Genomic DNA, 13,804 nt, shown 5'->3' on the forward strand with positions numbered 1-13,804 from the left:
ACGCAGTTGACTTTCTCTTTTCTTGGGATTACTGCTTACTGACTCAAGTAAAACCAGGAGCGGCATCCCAACCAAAAGACAAGTAAATTGTAACAGGAAAGCACAAGAAACCTGAGAAAGAAAGGCAACCAGAATCCTTAAAAGATCATAATGTTTTCACTACTAAATTCAAATATACTGGAACGTATAAAGAATTAGATGTAGAATTCAATATTTATTTGTAAAAGTAAACTGACCTCAAAGAGGATACAAGTAAACAAATGAAGTAAAGAAACCAACTCAGAACAGATTCGAAAATCAGCAATAGGAGAAAAAAATTTCATCAAAGCAGAAGAGAAATTCAACATGAAAAAGAGATGGGGAGGATATTAGAAATTACAATATCATTTGATTAAAAAAGAAACACAGTAGAAAGTATTACCAATAGACCAGACTAAGCAGAAGAAAAACTATCAGGAATGGAAGACAAAGTTAAAGAAAAACATTATATACAAATATTAACTATGGGGTGAATCAGACTACAGAGATAACATACTAAATAAGAGCATTTGCTACATAAGCCTGAAGAACTGCATTAAGATCCTGGCACCTATGTCAAAACTCAGGTGTAGCCATGCATGTGAATGTCACACAGCACTGTGGAGATCACTGGGCATGACACACTAGCGTAACTCCAGATGAGTGAGAGACCCTGTCTTAATAAGACAGAGAGTGATAGAACACCTCACTTTCTTCTATGTTTTCTGAGCATGTACACAGGCACATGGACCCGTAAATGTGTGTGTATGTGTATAAAATTAATAAGCATAATTACAACACCTCAGACCCTTGGAATATAATCCAAAAAAGTAAGCATCCATGGAGTAGAAGAGGTTGAAATTAAAAATCAAAGATATGGAGACAACTAATTAACAAAATATCAGGCATAGATATCCCAGCCCAAGAGGCATTTACAACTTCCAATGGACAGGGCCTAATAAGAGCCTTTCCACACATATTCTAGAGGATCAGGAATTCAAAATCCTTCTTAGCTACACAGTGACTTTGAGGCCATCCTGAGATTCATGATATCTTGTCTCAAGAACTACATAAAATATGAAACAATTTCTTATGTCCTGTCAGATTATGGTAGGATAAAACTAGAAATCAATTACAAGAGAAGCCATAGAAACAATACAAAAGCTGGGAGAATGAAGAGCACAATCGTGAATGACCAATGGGTGACTTAAGAAATCAAGCTGAAAAGTTAATAGACACAAATGAAAACGAATGAACAATTTATTAGAACGTTTGGAATATAGCAAACATATTAAAGAAAACGTGTATAACCATGAGTTCTTACATTAAAAAATCATGAGCTTTCAAATAAATAAGAGTGAACTTCAAGGTCACAGAAAACTAAAAATATGACTACCACTGAAGCACCAGACTGAAAGAAATAATAAAGATTAGGACAGAGATTAGTGACATGAAAACTGAGAGCACAATATAAATAATGAAACAAGATTCTTCAAAAATATGAGGTCAACAATTCTTAGCCAAATTAACAAGACAAAGAAAAAATATCCAAATTTATAAAATTAGAAATAAGGGGATATATTAGAATAGATTTCAGGGACTAATTAGATGTATCAAGAGGTAAAAGCTTCCACACCTGAAAATTAATTTCTGGAACCCATATAGTAGAAGGAAAGAGCCAAGTGCTGCAGTTTGTCCTCTGATTGCGCGTACACACACACATACACACACACACACACACACACACATACATGCTTAAAAACAGATTCCAAAAAACTATAGAGGATCATTATATTTGATCACTTGTATTCTTTAAAATTCTAGAAAATATAGACTAAATTCATACATTCCCATGACTTACCAAATTAAATCAAGAAAATGTAAATACCATTAAAAGATCTATAACAAGCAATGAGATTATATAATTAATAATCTTCCAACAAAGAAAAAACCCAGGACCAGATACACTCAACGCTGAATTCTACCAACACTTTTACAAGGAGTAACTCAAATTGCTTAATAAAATATAAAAGGAAAAGACACTACCAAATTCCTTCTTCAAGGCTGCATAATACCTAAAATAGGTAAAATACACACACACACACACTGTAGACAAATTTCTGATTAACTTAGATGCAAAAAAAAATCACAATAAGATACCTCAAACTGAATCCACAAACATATTAGCAACATGCACTATGAAAAGGTAGTTTCATTCAGAGGACACACAGATTGCTCAAAATATATTAGCAAATGTAAAACAGTACAGAAATATACTTAAGAACAGAAATCAGATGATTGTCTCAAAAAAGACATTTGACCCCTTCTTAATAAAAGCCCTAAAGAAAGTGGGACAATAAGGGGTGCATCTTAACATAATAAATACTAAACACAACAAACCCATAAGCAACATTTGATTAAGTGGGCACACACTGAATTTTTTTCCTCTAAAATTAGTAGTGAGGCGAGACTGTTCACTCATTCCACTCTTAAGTACTTCAAGTCTTAGTAGGATAAGGATAGAAATATAAATAGGAATGCCAAATCAAATTATCTCCATTTGTAGTAAGCACAATCTTCTATTTAAAGATTCGAAAGGAAATAGATCCGATAAGCAAGTAGCAAGATAGAAAATAAATATACAAAAATAAGCAGGTTGAGGACTGAGGATGTAGCTTGTTTGGCAGAGCTCACCTAGCAGGAAGCCCTGTGTTCCATCCCCAGCAGTGCGTAAGTTGGGTGTGATGGCGCATGCCTGTATTCCAGAATTCAGCTCAGGAGGTGGAGGCAGAAGGATCAGAGGTATAAAGTCATCTTCAGCTTTCTAGCAAGCTCAAGGCCAACCTGTAACACATGAAACTCTTGTCTCAAAACAACAGCAAAACTCATTATTTTCTATATACTGATAGTGAACTCATCAAGAAAAACATTCCCATGCATGGTAGCTTCAAACAAATAACCTGGGAATAAACCAAGTGGGGAAAGACCCCTTACAATGAAAACTTTAAAACACCAAAGGAAGAAGTTGAAGTTCACTGCAAAATCGAAAGAACTCCCATGCTCATAGATTAGCAATGTGAAAATGGCAGGCAGTATTACCCAATGTAATCTATGGACACAACACAATCCTTATTTTAAAAGTCTAGTAACATTGATCATAGAACTAAAGAAAAAGTCCGTAAGTTTATATGAAAGCACGAAAGACCACAAATAGCCAGAGAGTCATAATGACCGAAATAGCACGGCGCTGGCAATGAAAGCAGTCTGATAGTAACAGAAAACTCAGAAATAAGCCTCCATATCTACAACCACCTAATTTAAAGAAGGTTATAAAACATACACTGGAGACAAGACAGCCACTTCAGAAAATGACTCTAAGAAAACTAGGTATCCAGATATAAATATATGAAGCTATCCAGATTCCTGTCTCACCCTGTACAAGCATCAGTTTAAATTAGACTAAGTACCATGTGAAACTCCCAACCTTCTAAAAAACAGGAAATACTTCAAGGTACAGACACAGGCAAGGGATTTCTACAAAGGACATTAATAGCATAGAAAACCAACCCAAATACTGACAGAAAGAAAAACTGCATGAAATGTAAAGGCTTCTGCACAGTAAAGGGAACAATCACCAGGATGAAGACACAGCTTTAAAAAATGGGAGAAAACCTTTGTCAGTTACACATCTGACACATCTCACAGTTGATTGATGTCCACATCTGTAAAGAACTCAAAACATTAAGCATTAAAAAAAAAATCTCAAATACCTAATCAGGAAGAAGGCTATTGAACCTGATCAGGAAACCTCAAATACCCAGTCAGTAAGGAGGTTCATGAAATGAGCAGGCACCTCTCAAAAGAATAAATTCAAACGGCCAGTGAATTTTTGAAAATCTGTTCAGCATTCCTAGCCATCGGAGAAATACAGACAAAACTGTGTTGAGTTGGTACCTCACCCCAGTGAGCAGAATGACTGTCATCAACACAAACAAGTTCTATGGGGCTATGGAGAAAGGGTGATCCTTACCCACAGGAGCACAAACCTGAGCAGCTACTGTGGAAATCAGGATGGTGGTTGCAGAACAGAATCCCAATTAGACCATCACTAAGGAGGCTGGGACAAGAGGATCATCACTGGTTTTAGGACAAACTGGGCTAAGTAGTGGTTTCAAGACAGTCTGAGGTCCAGAGTGGGCCTCTGTCATCCACAGAAGAAAAAAGAGACAGACTAGAACAACAATTGCCATATAATACAGCTATGTCAGCATTATATATGAGGCATGAATCTGCACGCTGTTTACAGCTGTCATGCAGAAGCCTAGGCCCATCAGCAGACGTACAGTAAAAGAAAATGCAACAGTTAGTTGTAAAGTAGGACAAAACTGTGATGATTTCAGGATGGGGGATGGTCCAAATGTGATCAGACTGACAAATTCTTTCTTTTTTTTAATATATAGCATTTAGGTTTAAACATGAACATATATGGATGCATGCATTTATGACATGAAATGGGAAGAGTAATCACATAGGAAGGAGGGAAGCTAGCAAGGGTAGCTATGGAGGAGGGGCAAAGTCCTGGAGTGAGAGGAACAAATATAAGAAAATACAATGACATATATTTGTGAAGATGTCATAATAACACACTATGTTTGTGTGCTCTCTAAAATAATTTATATGGGAGTGGAGAGATGGCTTAGTAGTTGAGAGCACTGCTTACTCATCTGGAAGATCTGCACTTAACTTCCTGTATCCACATGGCATCTAACAATTGTGGTACCTCCAGTCCAAACCCAATGCCCTCTTTGGCCTCCAAACACACTGCATACATGTGGTGGACAGACACAAGTGTAGGCAAAATGCCCATATACATAAAATAAAAATAAATAGATAAAAATCTCAAAAAATTTAAACAAAAATAAATCCAAAACAATATGTCATGCTTATAGGATAGAATTTTATACAGAAGTTTAAAATGTACATATATAACAAAATTAAAAGATATAAATCACATTTATTCAAAAGAGGATGAAGAAATATATTTTTTCTGACTCTACCCCTCTATACTAAAATGAATGGAAAGACTCATAATAAACACAATTATGTCTGGAGACAGAAAATATAAACAGAATGTGGATAACAGTCATGAGTAATTTTAATGTGTGTGTGTATGTGTGTGTGTGTTGTTAAAGCAGATATAAGAGTATGATAATTGTTCATTCTCTGTGTTAGTGCTTACACTATTCTGTAGCTTTTAATTTTCACACAAGTAAATATAATATATATACATGTATACAGATAAAACGTGTTTATATTATATATATATATGCATGTATAAATTCAATATGAATCATGTTTGTCATTTGTTTTTTGCTTTTGTCAACTTGACATAACTTAGATTTACCTGAGTAGAGGAAACCATAATTGAGGAAATGCTTCCATAAAATTGGCCTAGAGGCCAGCCTGTGAAGCATTTTCTTAATTAGTGTTGATTTGGGAAGGCCCAGCCCATTGTGGGTGGGGCCACACCTGAGCACTTGAGGTATGTAAAAAAGCAGGCTGCCAACCAATAAGTTCTGTTCTTCCGTGGCCTCTGCTTCAGTTCCTGCCTTGAATTTCTGCCTTGGCTTTCCTCAGTGGAGTACCACATGGGGTATGTCAGCCAAATAAACCCTTTCTCCCTAGTTGATTTTGGTCATGGTTTTTTTTTTTTTTTTTTTAGCATCACAGAGAAACTGTAACTATGACAACAATGAATGGTCCCCAGACACTGGCTAAACAGTTCTGTTTTCCACGAGTCACTGGCATAAGAAAGTATCAGGAGGGACTATGGAGCTGCTTCTCCTACATGTACTAAGCAAAGAGAAACAGTTGCAGCAGATGACCTTGACTTTGGGGTTGGTGAGGACCACGGCCAAAAGGTGTCTCTAGCTCATCATTCCATTGCTTCCGATTGCAAAGACGTAGACCTCATTCCGTGAAGCAGGTTAGACTTACTGACCCAGACATGGAAGTTTCAGTATTATAACAAACCCTGAAGTATCAAATAACCAATCTAAATCTAGAAAATCTTAGACTACCGACCATTTTTACAGAAAAGAGGTTCTTCCTGCTCTCATAAATAGTAACTCGGAATATGAAATGTTTCCAAAGCAGACTTTTTGTTTATAAGATTGAGGAAGACTCATCCACCGTCAGTTAGCACCCACTGTAGATATATAATAACAGTAATCCTTAAAAACTGTCAGATTCAGTTTAAGCCCTTTAGACAAACTTTCTTATTATTACTGACAACCTTATTACTAATAAATAAGTCCATAGCAAGAAAGGACAAGTGGTAGCATGGTCTTGCCCAAAGCCCAGTGGTCTCTTCCCTTTTAATGCTGTAGGATGCTAAAACGATGAGCACTAATTAGCCCCCAGTCACACAATGAACTGCCCTTATGACCTCTAATGATCTGAATAGAAGTTGAGGGCACATGTTGCTGGGTGAGGTGGGGGCTGCGGGAATTACTTACTGTCACTAAGGGTCCAGGCCCTGAGCTCTTCACTCCACTCTCCCTGGGCCTTGGTGTTGACCCTAGCTCGAACAGTGTACTGCTCCCTGGGGAGTAAGTTGTTCAGTAGCACTGAGGTCAGGTTCCCAGGCACTTTGATGTTTTGCTGATCACTCTTTGTTTGCAGGGACCACCTCTCAACTTCCACATAAAATTCGTCTTCTGAGCTTGTAAATATCGGCTGCCAGGTCAAATTTAGAGCTGTCTGGCTTTTTGGCAGGAGACTGAGACCTCTTGGAGGAGGGAGTCCTAGGAGTGACCAGAAGATGGTTATCGTCATGTTGGACAAAAGTAACGACAGCTCCAGAGGGCAGCTGCACAGAATAATCTTGTCTTTTAGAATAATATAAAATATTCACAAGCTATATATATAAAAAAAAAAAAAAACAATGAGCAATCAGCCATGATACTTCCTCCGATAAGCCCCCTTATAACAAAACAGTAAATCTTCAAAGTAATTTTTGGCACATACCTTGGGGAGTTTTAAATGGGAATACAACCTCCTTGAGGCAACATGAGTAACTTTTTCAAGAGCCTTTAAAAATATCTATAACTTTGGCCTTAACTCTTGACTACAAAGGATTTATCCTGAGGGGGAAAAATCCCAAAGGAAGATAAAAATACTTGTGTATAGAGACATTTCCTTTTGGCATCATTTACATTAGTGAATGACTAGAGAAAGGCAAGTCTTCATTCTTTAATGAAATTATAAAACCATCCCAAGGATTACCATAAACAAGTAAGAGCAGGAGATCAATAAAAATGTTTATAATGTTATGGGTAAAAACTCGAATGGAAACTTCCTAAAAGTCAAGCCTACACTTGGAAAAGGAAGTCAGAAGGTTTGCTAGAAATGAGCACAGTGGGGTTTGTTTCAATACCATTTCGAGAAAGCCATGTTCAAGCTTTAAGTGTCAGCAAAGAGAATTTCAGATGCCACAGCTGCTACGTTAAGGGGCCAGCCATGGCTCCATTCTGGCCGCATTGAGAATCAGCTACAAACACCTGTTGTCTGGCCACAATGACTCAGGCACCTAGAATGCCAGAGAAAATTGCCAAAAGAAATAATATAGGCTTCTAAAATTAGAGAGCGGGAGCATCTCACTTCTACTTTGTAATCTGGGCAAATTCATAACCTAAGTTCATCTGTAAAATGGCACAACCAGACTCAGCTTACAGACAGAGAAGAAAAAAGGAGGTATGGGTTGAAAGGGCTTGGGAAGTCTTAGGAACTCGGCCAATATTTGTTCCCTTCCTCTTTCCTTTCACAGCCCGTGTCAACAAACAAAGGAAGAATGTGTCTATCTTATTCATTGCAATTAATGATAGTAATTGATTTATAAGTTCCAGATAGAAAGTTCTTTCGGAGCATGAAAAACAGTCTTTCTTCCTGATTTCAAGATGGTAGCATTGTTGCCACTAGAGGCAAAACTGATTTGCAAAGTGTGAGAACATTTTAAATCAGGACAACGCTTTACAAACGGTGGTGATAGCCCACAGACAGCACGTGTGTGGCAGGAGACTCTTACATAATATGTGGTCTAATAAAACTCATGTTTAAAGATTAAAAAAAAAAAACCTTCGACACTTCAGAGTATGACATTTAAAAAAATTTGAGAAACACTTTAAATGCTTAGCTGAAGGGGAGAAAAAAGCACTGCAAACCTACCCATCTCTAATTGTAAACCAGTGAGGATGAGCAGCTGGGCAAACATTTCCTTTGCATTATGTTAAAGGTCTTCTTTGCTGTATCATTATAATCTAGAAAAATGCAGAGGTGAGATCTACCCCTTTTGCTAGCCCCTAGAATTTGAATCCCAGAATAAGCCACTCATGGTAGATATGTAGACAGCTTATAAAGAGAACACAGGTATCAGAAAACACTTGTAAAAGTCCCTCCCTCTTTGCTCTGGGAAGCAGGAGGAACTTTAAATGCGGTCTCTACTTTAGCCTTCCTTTTGGGACACTGGAGTGGAAACTTAAGAGTTCTTTGGAAAGTCAGTTGGATGGTTTTTTTGCCAAGCAAACACATAAAAGAATGTTTCACTGAAGCAGACACAGGAAAGAGGATGCTCTGCTAAGGCAAACATGTGAAAGGCTGCGATGAAGGATTCTTTGCTAACAACATGCATGTATTGGTCCACCTTGCATTGTGTAGCTGAGCTGCTATAGAGAAAAAGCACCAAAAACTTCTGGTGGTGTGCTGTAGCTTCTTGCCGCTTCTGTGGGCTGATTGGATGCAATGCACGTGGAGGACACGTGGTGTTTGGAGGGTAGAAGTGGCCGAGAGAGAGCTTGGCTTACTGGTACAGCTAGCTGTGCAGTTCTTGTAGGTCTGACCTTTGCTTCCCTGAGAGAGGCACAGCTGAGACTTCTACTGGGGTTTCTCCTTGTCCCTTCTGCTGAAACTACGAAGGTTAAGTAAGGCCTGGCTGTCTCTGCTAGGTTGTGTCACCAATGCTGCTAACCCAGCTCCACCGAACTGGACGGTTGGTGTATCCGTGAGGAGTTTACAAGTGGACCAAGCCGCTGCTGCCTGCTAACCTATGAACTAAACTGCCGATTTCCAGACAGCACTGATGGAAATTGCTCCAAATAACCTTTCTAAACAGGTCTACTTCCCCCATATCCTTTCTTTTCTACTACTTCTGGTGGGTGTTGGGCTACAAAGGAGGTTAAAGATTTTAAGAACCATCATTAAAAATCAGGTTTGAAAAAATTAAAATTACAGGGTATAGTTACCCTTCACACAGCTTTGGCTTTTTTTTTTTCTCGGCCAGCGAACTCAGAACATGTTCTCTTCCCTCCTCTCCTGGCCTCTGTGGCCTTCCCACCTCAATTAAAACAAACATTGTAAGTGCCAGATGAATTAAAAAAAGCAAGCATCAGCAAAGTTCAATTGGTGGGAAAGGAGGACTTCAAGAATTCCCTTTCCACAGACCCCTGGAGTACTTTGAAATATTCCAAGAGGCCTCTAAATGCATCCTGGCTGGACTGTATTCTGAAGACTGATGTCGGTGCTTCTGGTCTGTGGAGTGTTTTATGTTCTGGCCATGAATAATTTCCCTGTGAGTCAGATTGTGACCTTCCTCCTTTGATCCAATACTGACTTATGGAAGAATTAACTGCCACTTGCCTCTCAGTCCCGGTTAATGACATGGCAGTACCCCTTACTCTCAACTCAGAGAAACTTGTATTCTCTCTGTGGCATATATGCCAATCTTATTGTGATGGGTTCCATTCCTTACCATCACCCTAGAAGGGATCTGAGGGTTTACAGAGAGATGAAGGCTAGAGTCTCCATGAACTGTAGACAGACAGTGGAAGTATTAGGGAAGTATGAGATGGCAGGTACCCTGGGGATGCACAAAGAAAACAGAGTATAGAGGATGGGGGTGGGGTGGGGGTGAGAGTTGTGTTTGCAAGGACTACAAACCCCAGCATCAGAAAGGTCCAAGAGAGCCATTAAGATAAAGCACCTAGGAACCAAACAACCAAAGCTCAAGAGCTGTAGCTTAGTTGCTAGGCATTGGTACGCTAAGCCCTGGGCAATGAGCTTCTCCCTTAAGGGCCTAGAGCAAAAAAAGAGCTTCAGGACTTAGAGCTAAAGGCTTCTGTGTTTGGAAGCTACTGTAGTTTGGATACAAGTTGTCCTCTGAAGAGCTTATATACTTGACACTTGGCTTGTAGAGGGAGGTTCATCTTTTAGACGTTCTAGAATAGGGAGGAAGTAAGACCTAGGTAGATGATTATCTTGTTCGATGTGGGTACTTAATGGTTGTTTGGATACCTGGCCCCTTCCTCTACTCTGTTCTTCATGCCCACCATAAGGGGGAAAAAAGATCCCTTTGCTACAGGCTCCCTGTATCAGTGTGTTTTGCTCACACAGACAGAGCTGAATGACCATGGATCAAGCTCTCTGAAACCATGAGCCAAAACACACCTTTCCTCCCTAAGTTGTTGTCTTGGGAATTGATCCACATGACAAGGAAGGGAATATAGAACTAAACAGTTATGACTTGCTACATAATACAGGGAACACACAAGAACTTTCAACTAGGGATGGAGAGACGGCTCAGAGGCACTGACTACCAAAGGTCCTGAATTCAATTCCCAGCAACCACATGATGGCTCACAACCATCTGTAATGGAATCCAATGCCCTCTTCTGGTGTGTCTGAAGAGAGCTACAGTGTACTCACATACATAAAACAAATAAATCTTAAAAAAAAAAAAAAAAAACAAGGACTTGCAACTATAGAACACTCATCAGAAATAGTAACAAGGACAAGAGGACAATGTTATTAAAGGTCATGCTACTGGGTCAAAGGAGGACACTGAGTGGCAGAGAGCTGGAAGCCAGGTCAGCATCGAGGAGTTAGCACAGATTGAGAGCTCCTCCGTTTGCACAGTGCAAGGCCACTGAATACCACCAATGAATCAAGAAATGTTCTGTGAGGCACTCACACATGTAAGTCAGTACTCCAGAGGCTGAAGTAAAAGAATTATGAGTTAGAGGCCACTGGGAGCTATACCGTGAATTCTGGCCTACCCTGGACTATAGAGTAAAGCCCTATCTAAAAACAACAACAACAAATAAAAATAAAAATGTAAAAAAAAAACCCAACAAAACCACAAGAACAAAACAAAATAACAAAAAAAAAAAAAAAAAAAAAAAAAAAAAAAAAAAAAAAAAAGAATTAAAGAAAGAAGGAAGGAGGGAGAGAAAGAAAGAAGCAGAGAGAAAAATGTTTCTTCTATACATATTATCTAGACCATGTGGACCAAGGACAGCAGCACCATTAACCATCTCTGGGGAATTTATTAGAAACTATAATTGTTGAACCATAGCCTGGCCGCAAACCTATTGGATCAAAGGTTCAGGGTGGATGGGGCTGGAGAGATGGTTCAGGGGTTAAGAGCACTGGCTTCTCTTCTAAAGGACCCAGGCTTTTAGAGTGGTTCACGATGGGCTGCTATTCCAGTGCCAGGGGATCTGATGCCTTTTCTGACATCCACAGACACTGCATGAATTACTATATATGCATGCAGGGGGTGGGGAGAGTGACATATACACAGAATAATAAAACAAAATTTTATTAGATTCTGGGACTAAAGTCCAACAGTTTGTTTTAATAAACTCTTCTGGTGGTTCTGATAGATCTTAATATCTAAACCACCAACTTAGCAACTCAAAGGTAAACCCTGTAAGAAACAGCTTTACATAGAAACAGTTGCTGGTAGGAAGCAGAGATGGGGGAGGAGGAGGGGTGGAGCTAAGGAGGACTGTACTTCAGACAAAAGCCTTTCCTTCTATTTGATGTCTGAACTATGGGCACAAATTACTTTGAAAAATAGAAATTATTTTTAAAAAAATAAATAAACTTGAATTTCTGAAGCATATTTGTGGCAGAAGCCTGGAGTGGCCCCATGGGATGGAAACAGGAAGCCGGGGGTAATATACAGAAGTCAAGGCCCAACACAGTGGCTGCTATGTAAATCTCAGGGATGTCTTTGCCTTCCTGAAGGCTCATCTGCTTCCTCCTCTGTCTCCCTGAATGGCCACAGTCCCCTTCCCCCAGGGAGACAGACCAACAGTCCAGCCCAAATAAAGGAACTGTTTGGCTTGAAGTATTGAGTCTTCCTGCCATTCTCCCTCCCCCCCATTCTACAGAAAAGTCCTTCCACCCCCATCCCTACCCCCCACTCACCCAACACCACCCTTCCTGGTCTTCCTTCCTCTTTCCCCTTCCTCCCCCTCCCACCCAGCTCAGGAATAAATGTCCGTTGGCTTCAACTGACCGATAGATGCTGTTGTGAATCGTCTCACAGGACCAGGATGCCCCTCTCCACCCTCTCCAGGACGGGCCAGCTGCACACACAGCTCGTAGTCAGTCCGAGGCTCCAAGTAGTTGAGTGTGACAATCTCATTCATCACTTGGAAGAGAGAAAGTCCAGAAAGCTTCAGTGTGCATCCTGTTGTGTTCTGTAAACCAGAGTGCCTGCCTTTGCAGTGTGAACTAAATTAGGTTTAAAAAAAAAATAGTGTATCGCTGACATAAAGAGGTGATTCTGTCTTCAAGAACATACAGTATCCAATGTAAAGGAAATTAGGCCTTGGAACAGGCATTTCCAGGTTTAGGGTATATACATTAGCATGTATATTTTTAGGTTTTGGTGTATATATTAGCATTATGTTTTTAGACTATGTATACATTTTTGCTTTGGTATTTTTGCATTTTCGTTTGCAAAATTAATCCTCACAAAGCTACTACATAGGATACCATACTTTGGGGACTCAATAAACATAATATAAAATAATGTTATTTTCACTGTTTTCAAGGCCAAACCTGATTGCAATTAAGCAAGAAAAAAAAAAAAAAAAAAAAAAGCCCAGAGGTTTTTGTTTAATGTTACCAAACAGTGGATCTCTAATAGTCATACTCTAACGGTGAGGAGCTCTAGAGTCCCTTAAAAACATTTTCCACTAATAACTGGCATGTGCTTTTCTCTTAGCCATTTGTTTTGTTGGCCTCTTTAACCCTGTCTTTATAGTTATGGATATTGCAAAGTTCAACTTCTGACTCATCTTATGATAAGTTGCTAAAAAAAAAAAAAAGTAAACTATGTTTAATGATTCTTAGATTATTCCTCATTATTAAAGCCATATTACAAGAAAAGCCCCAGCAATTGATGTTAAAACAGAAAAGCCACATATCAACCTTAGATTCTTGAGATAATAAATTTGGGCTGTATCTACAATGAGATGTGAAGAGTTCTGTAATAAATAATGTCACTTTATTCTGTGTATCAAGTTCAGCTGCATTATGAAGTCAAGCCCCTGTTTTTCTTATATTACTTTTAGATTTGTGTATTTGTGTTTTGTGTATGGACCTGTGTTTTACCTGCGTAAGTAAGTATACCATGTGGGTGCCTGAGGCCTATGGAAATCAGAAGAGTAAGTCAGATCCCCTGGGACTAGAGCTTAGACAGATATGAGCCACCACAAGAATGCTGGAGATTGAACCCAGGTCCTCTGCATGAGCAAAGCCCTCTTTTCTTATTTTTCATAATAGTCACAAATGCTTATATATACAGTAGAACATGGGAAGTTTAGAGGAAATAGTTTTGAGAAATTAGGCATAATTTGATGAAGTTGAGAGTGGCAGAGCAATGGACAGCCTGCAAGATGGCCCAGCCTAAAACAGCATGAGAGGTTGACAATGCTCT

The 13,804-nt window shown here is 39.1% G+C and overlaps 1 protein-coding gene across 2 annotated transcripts in view; it reads right to left on the reverse strand.

Annotated features, from left to right (window-relative positions):
• TEK (TEK receptor tyrosine kinase) overlaps positions 1 to 13,804 on the reverse strand; it is a 116,246-nt gene that overhangs the window by 28,305 nt on the left and 74,137 nt on the right. For both annotated transcript variants that reach the window (XM_080920571.1, XM_080920570.1), the window contains exons 11-12: positions 12,377 to 12,511; positions 6,537 to 6,824 (exon numbers count right to left, since the gene is read on the reverse strand). In XM_080920571.1, the coding sequence (XP_080776697.1) occupies positions 6,537 to 6,824; positions 12,377 to 12,511 (423 nt within the window). The remainder of the gene's footprint in view (positions 1 to 6,536; positions 6,825 to 12,376; positions 12,512 to 13,804) is intronic.

The sequence above is a fragment of the Micromys minutus genome, assembly GCF_963924665.1.
Source record: "Micromys minutus genome assembly, chromosome: 9".
In the NCBI taxonomy this organism is placed as follows: Eukaryota; Metazoa; Chordata; class Mammalia; order Rodentia; family Muridae; genus Micromys; species Micromys minutus.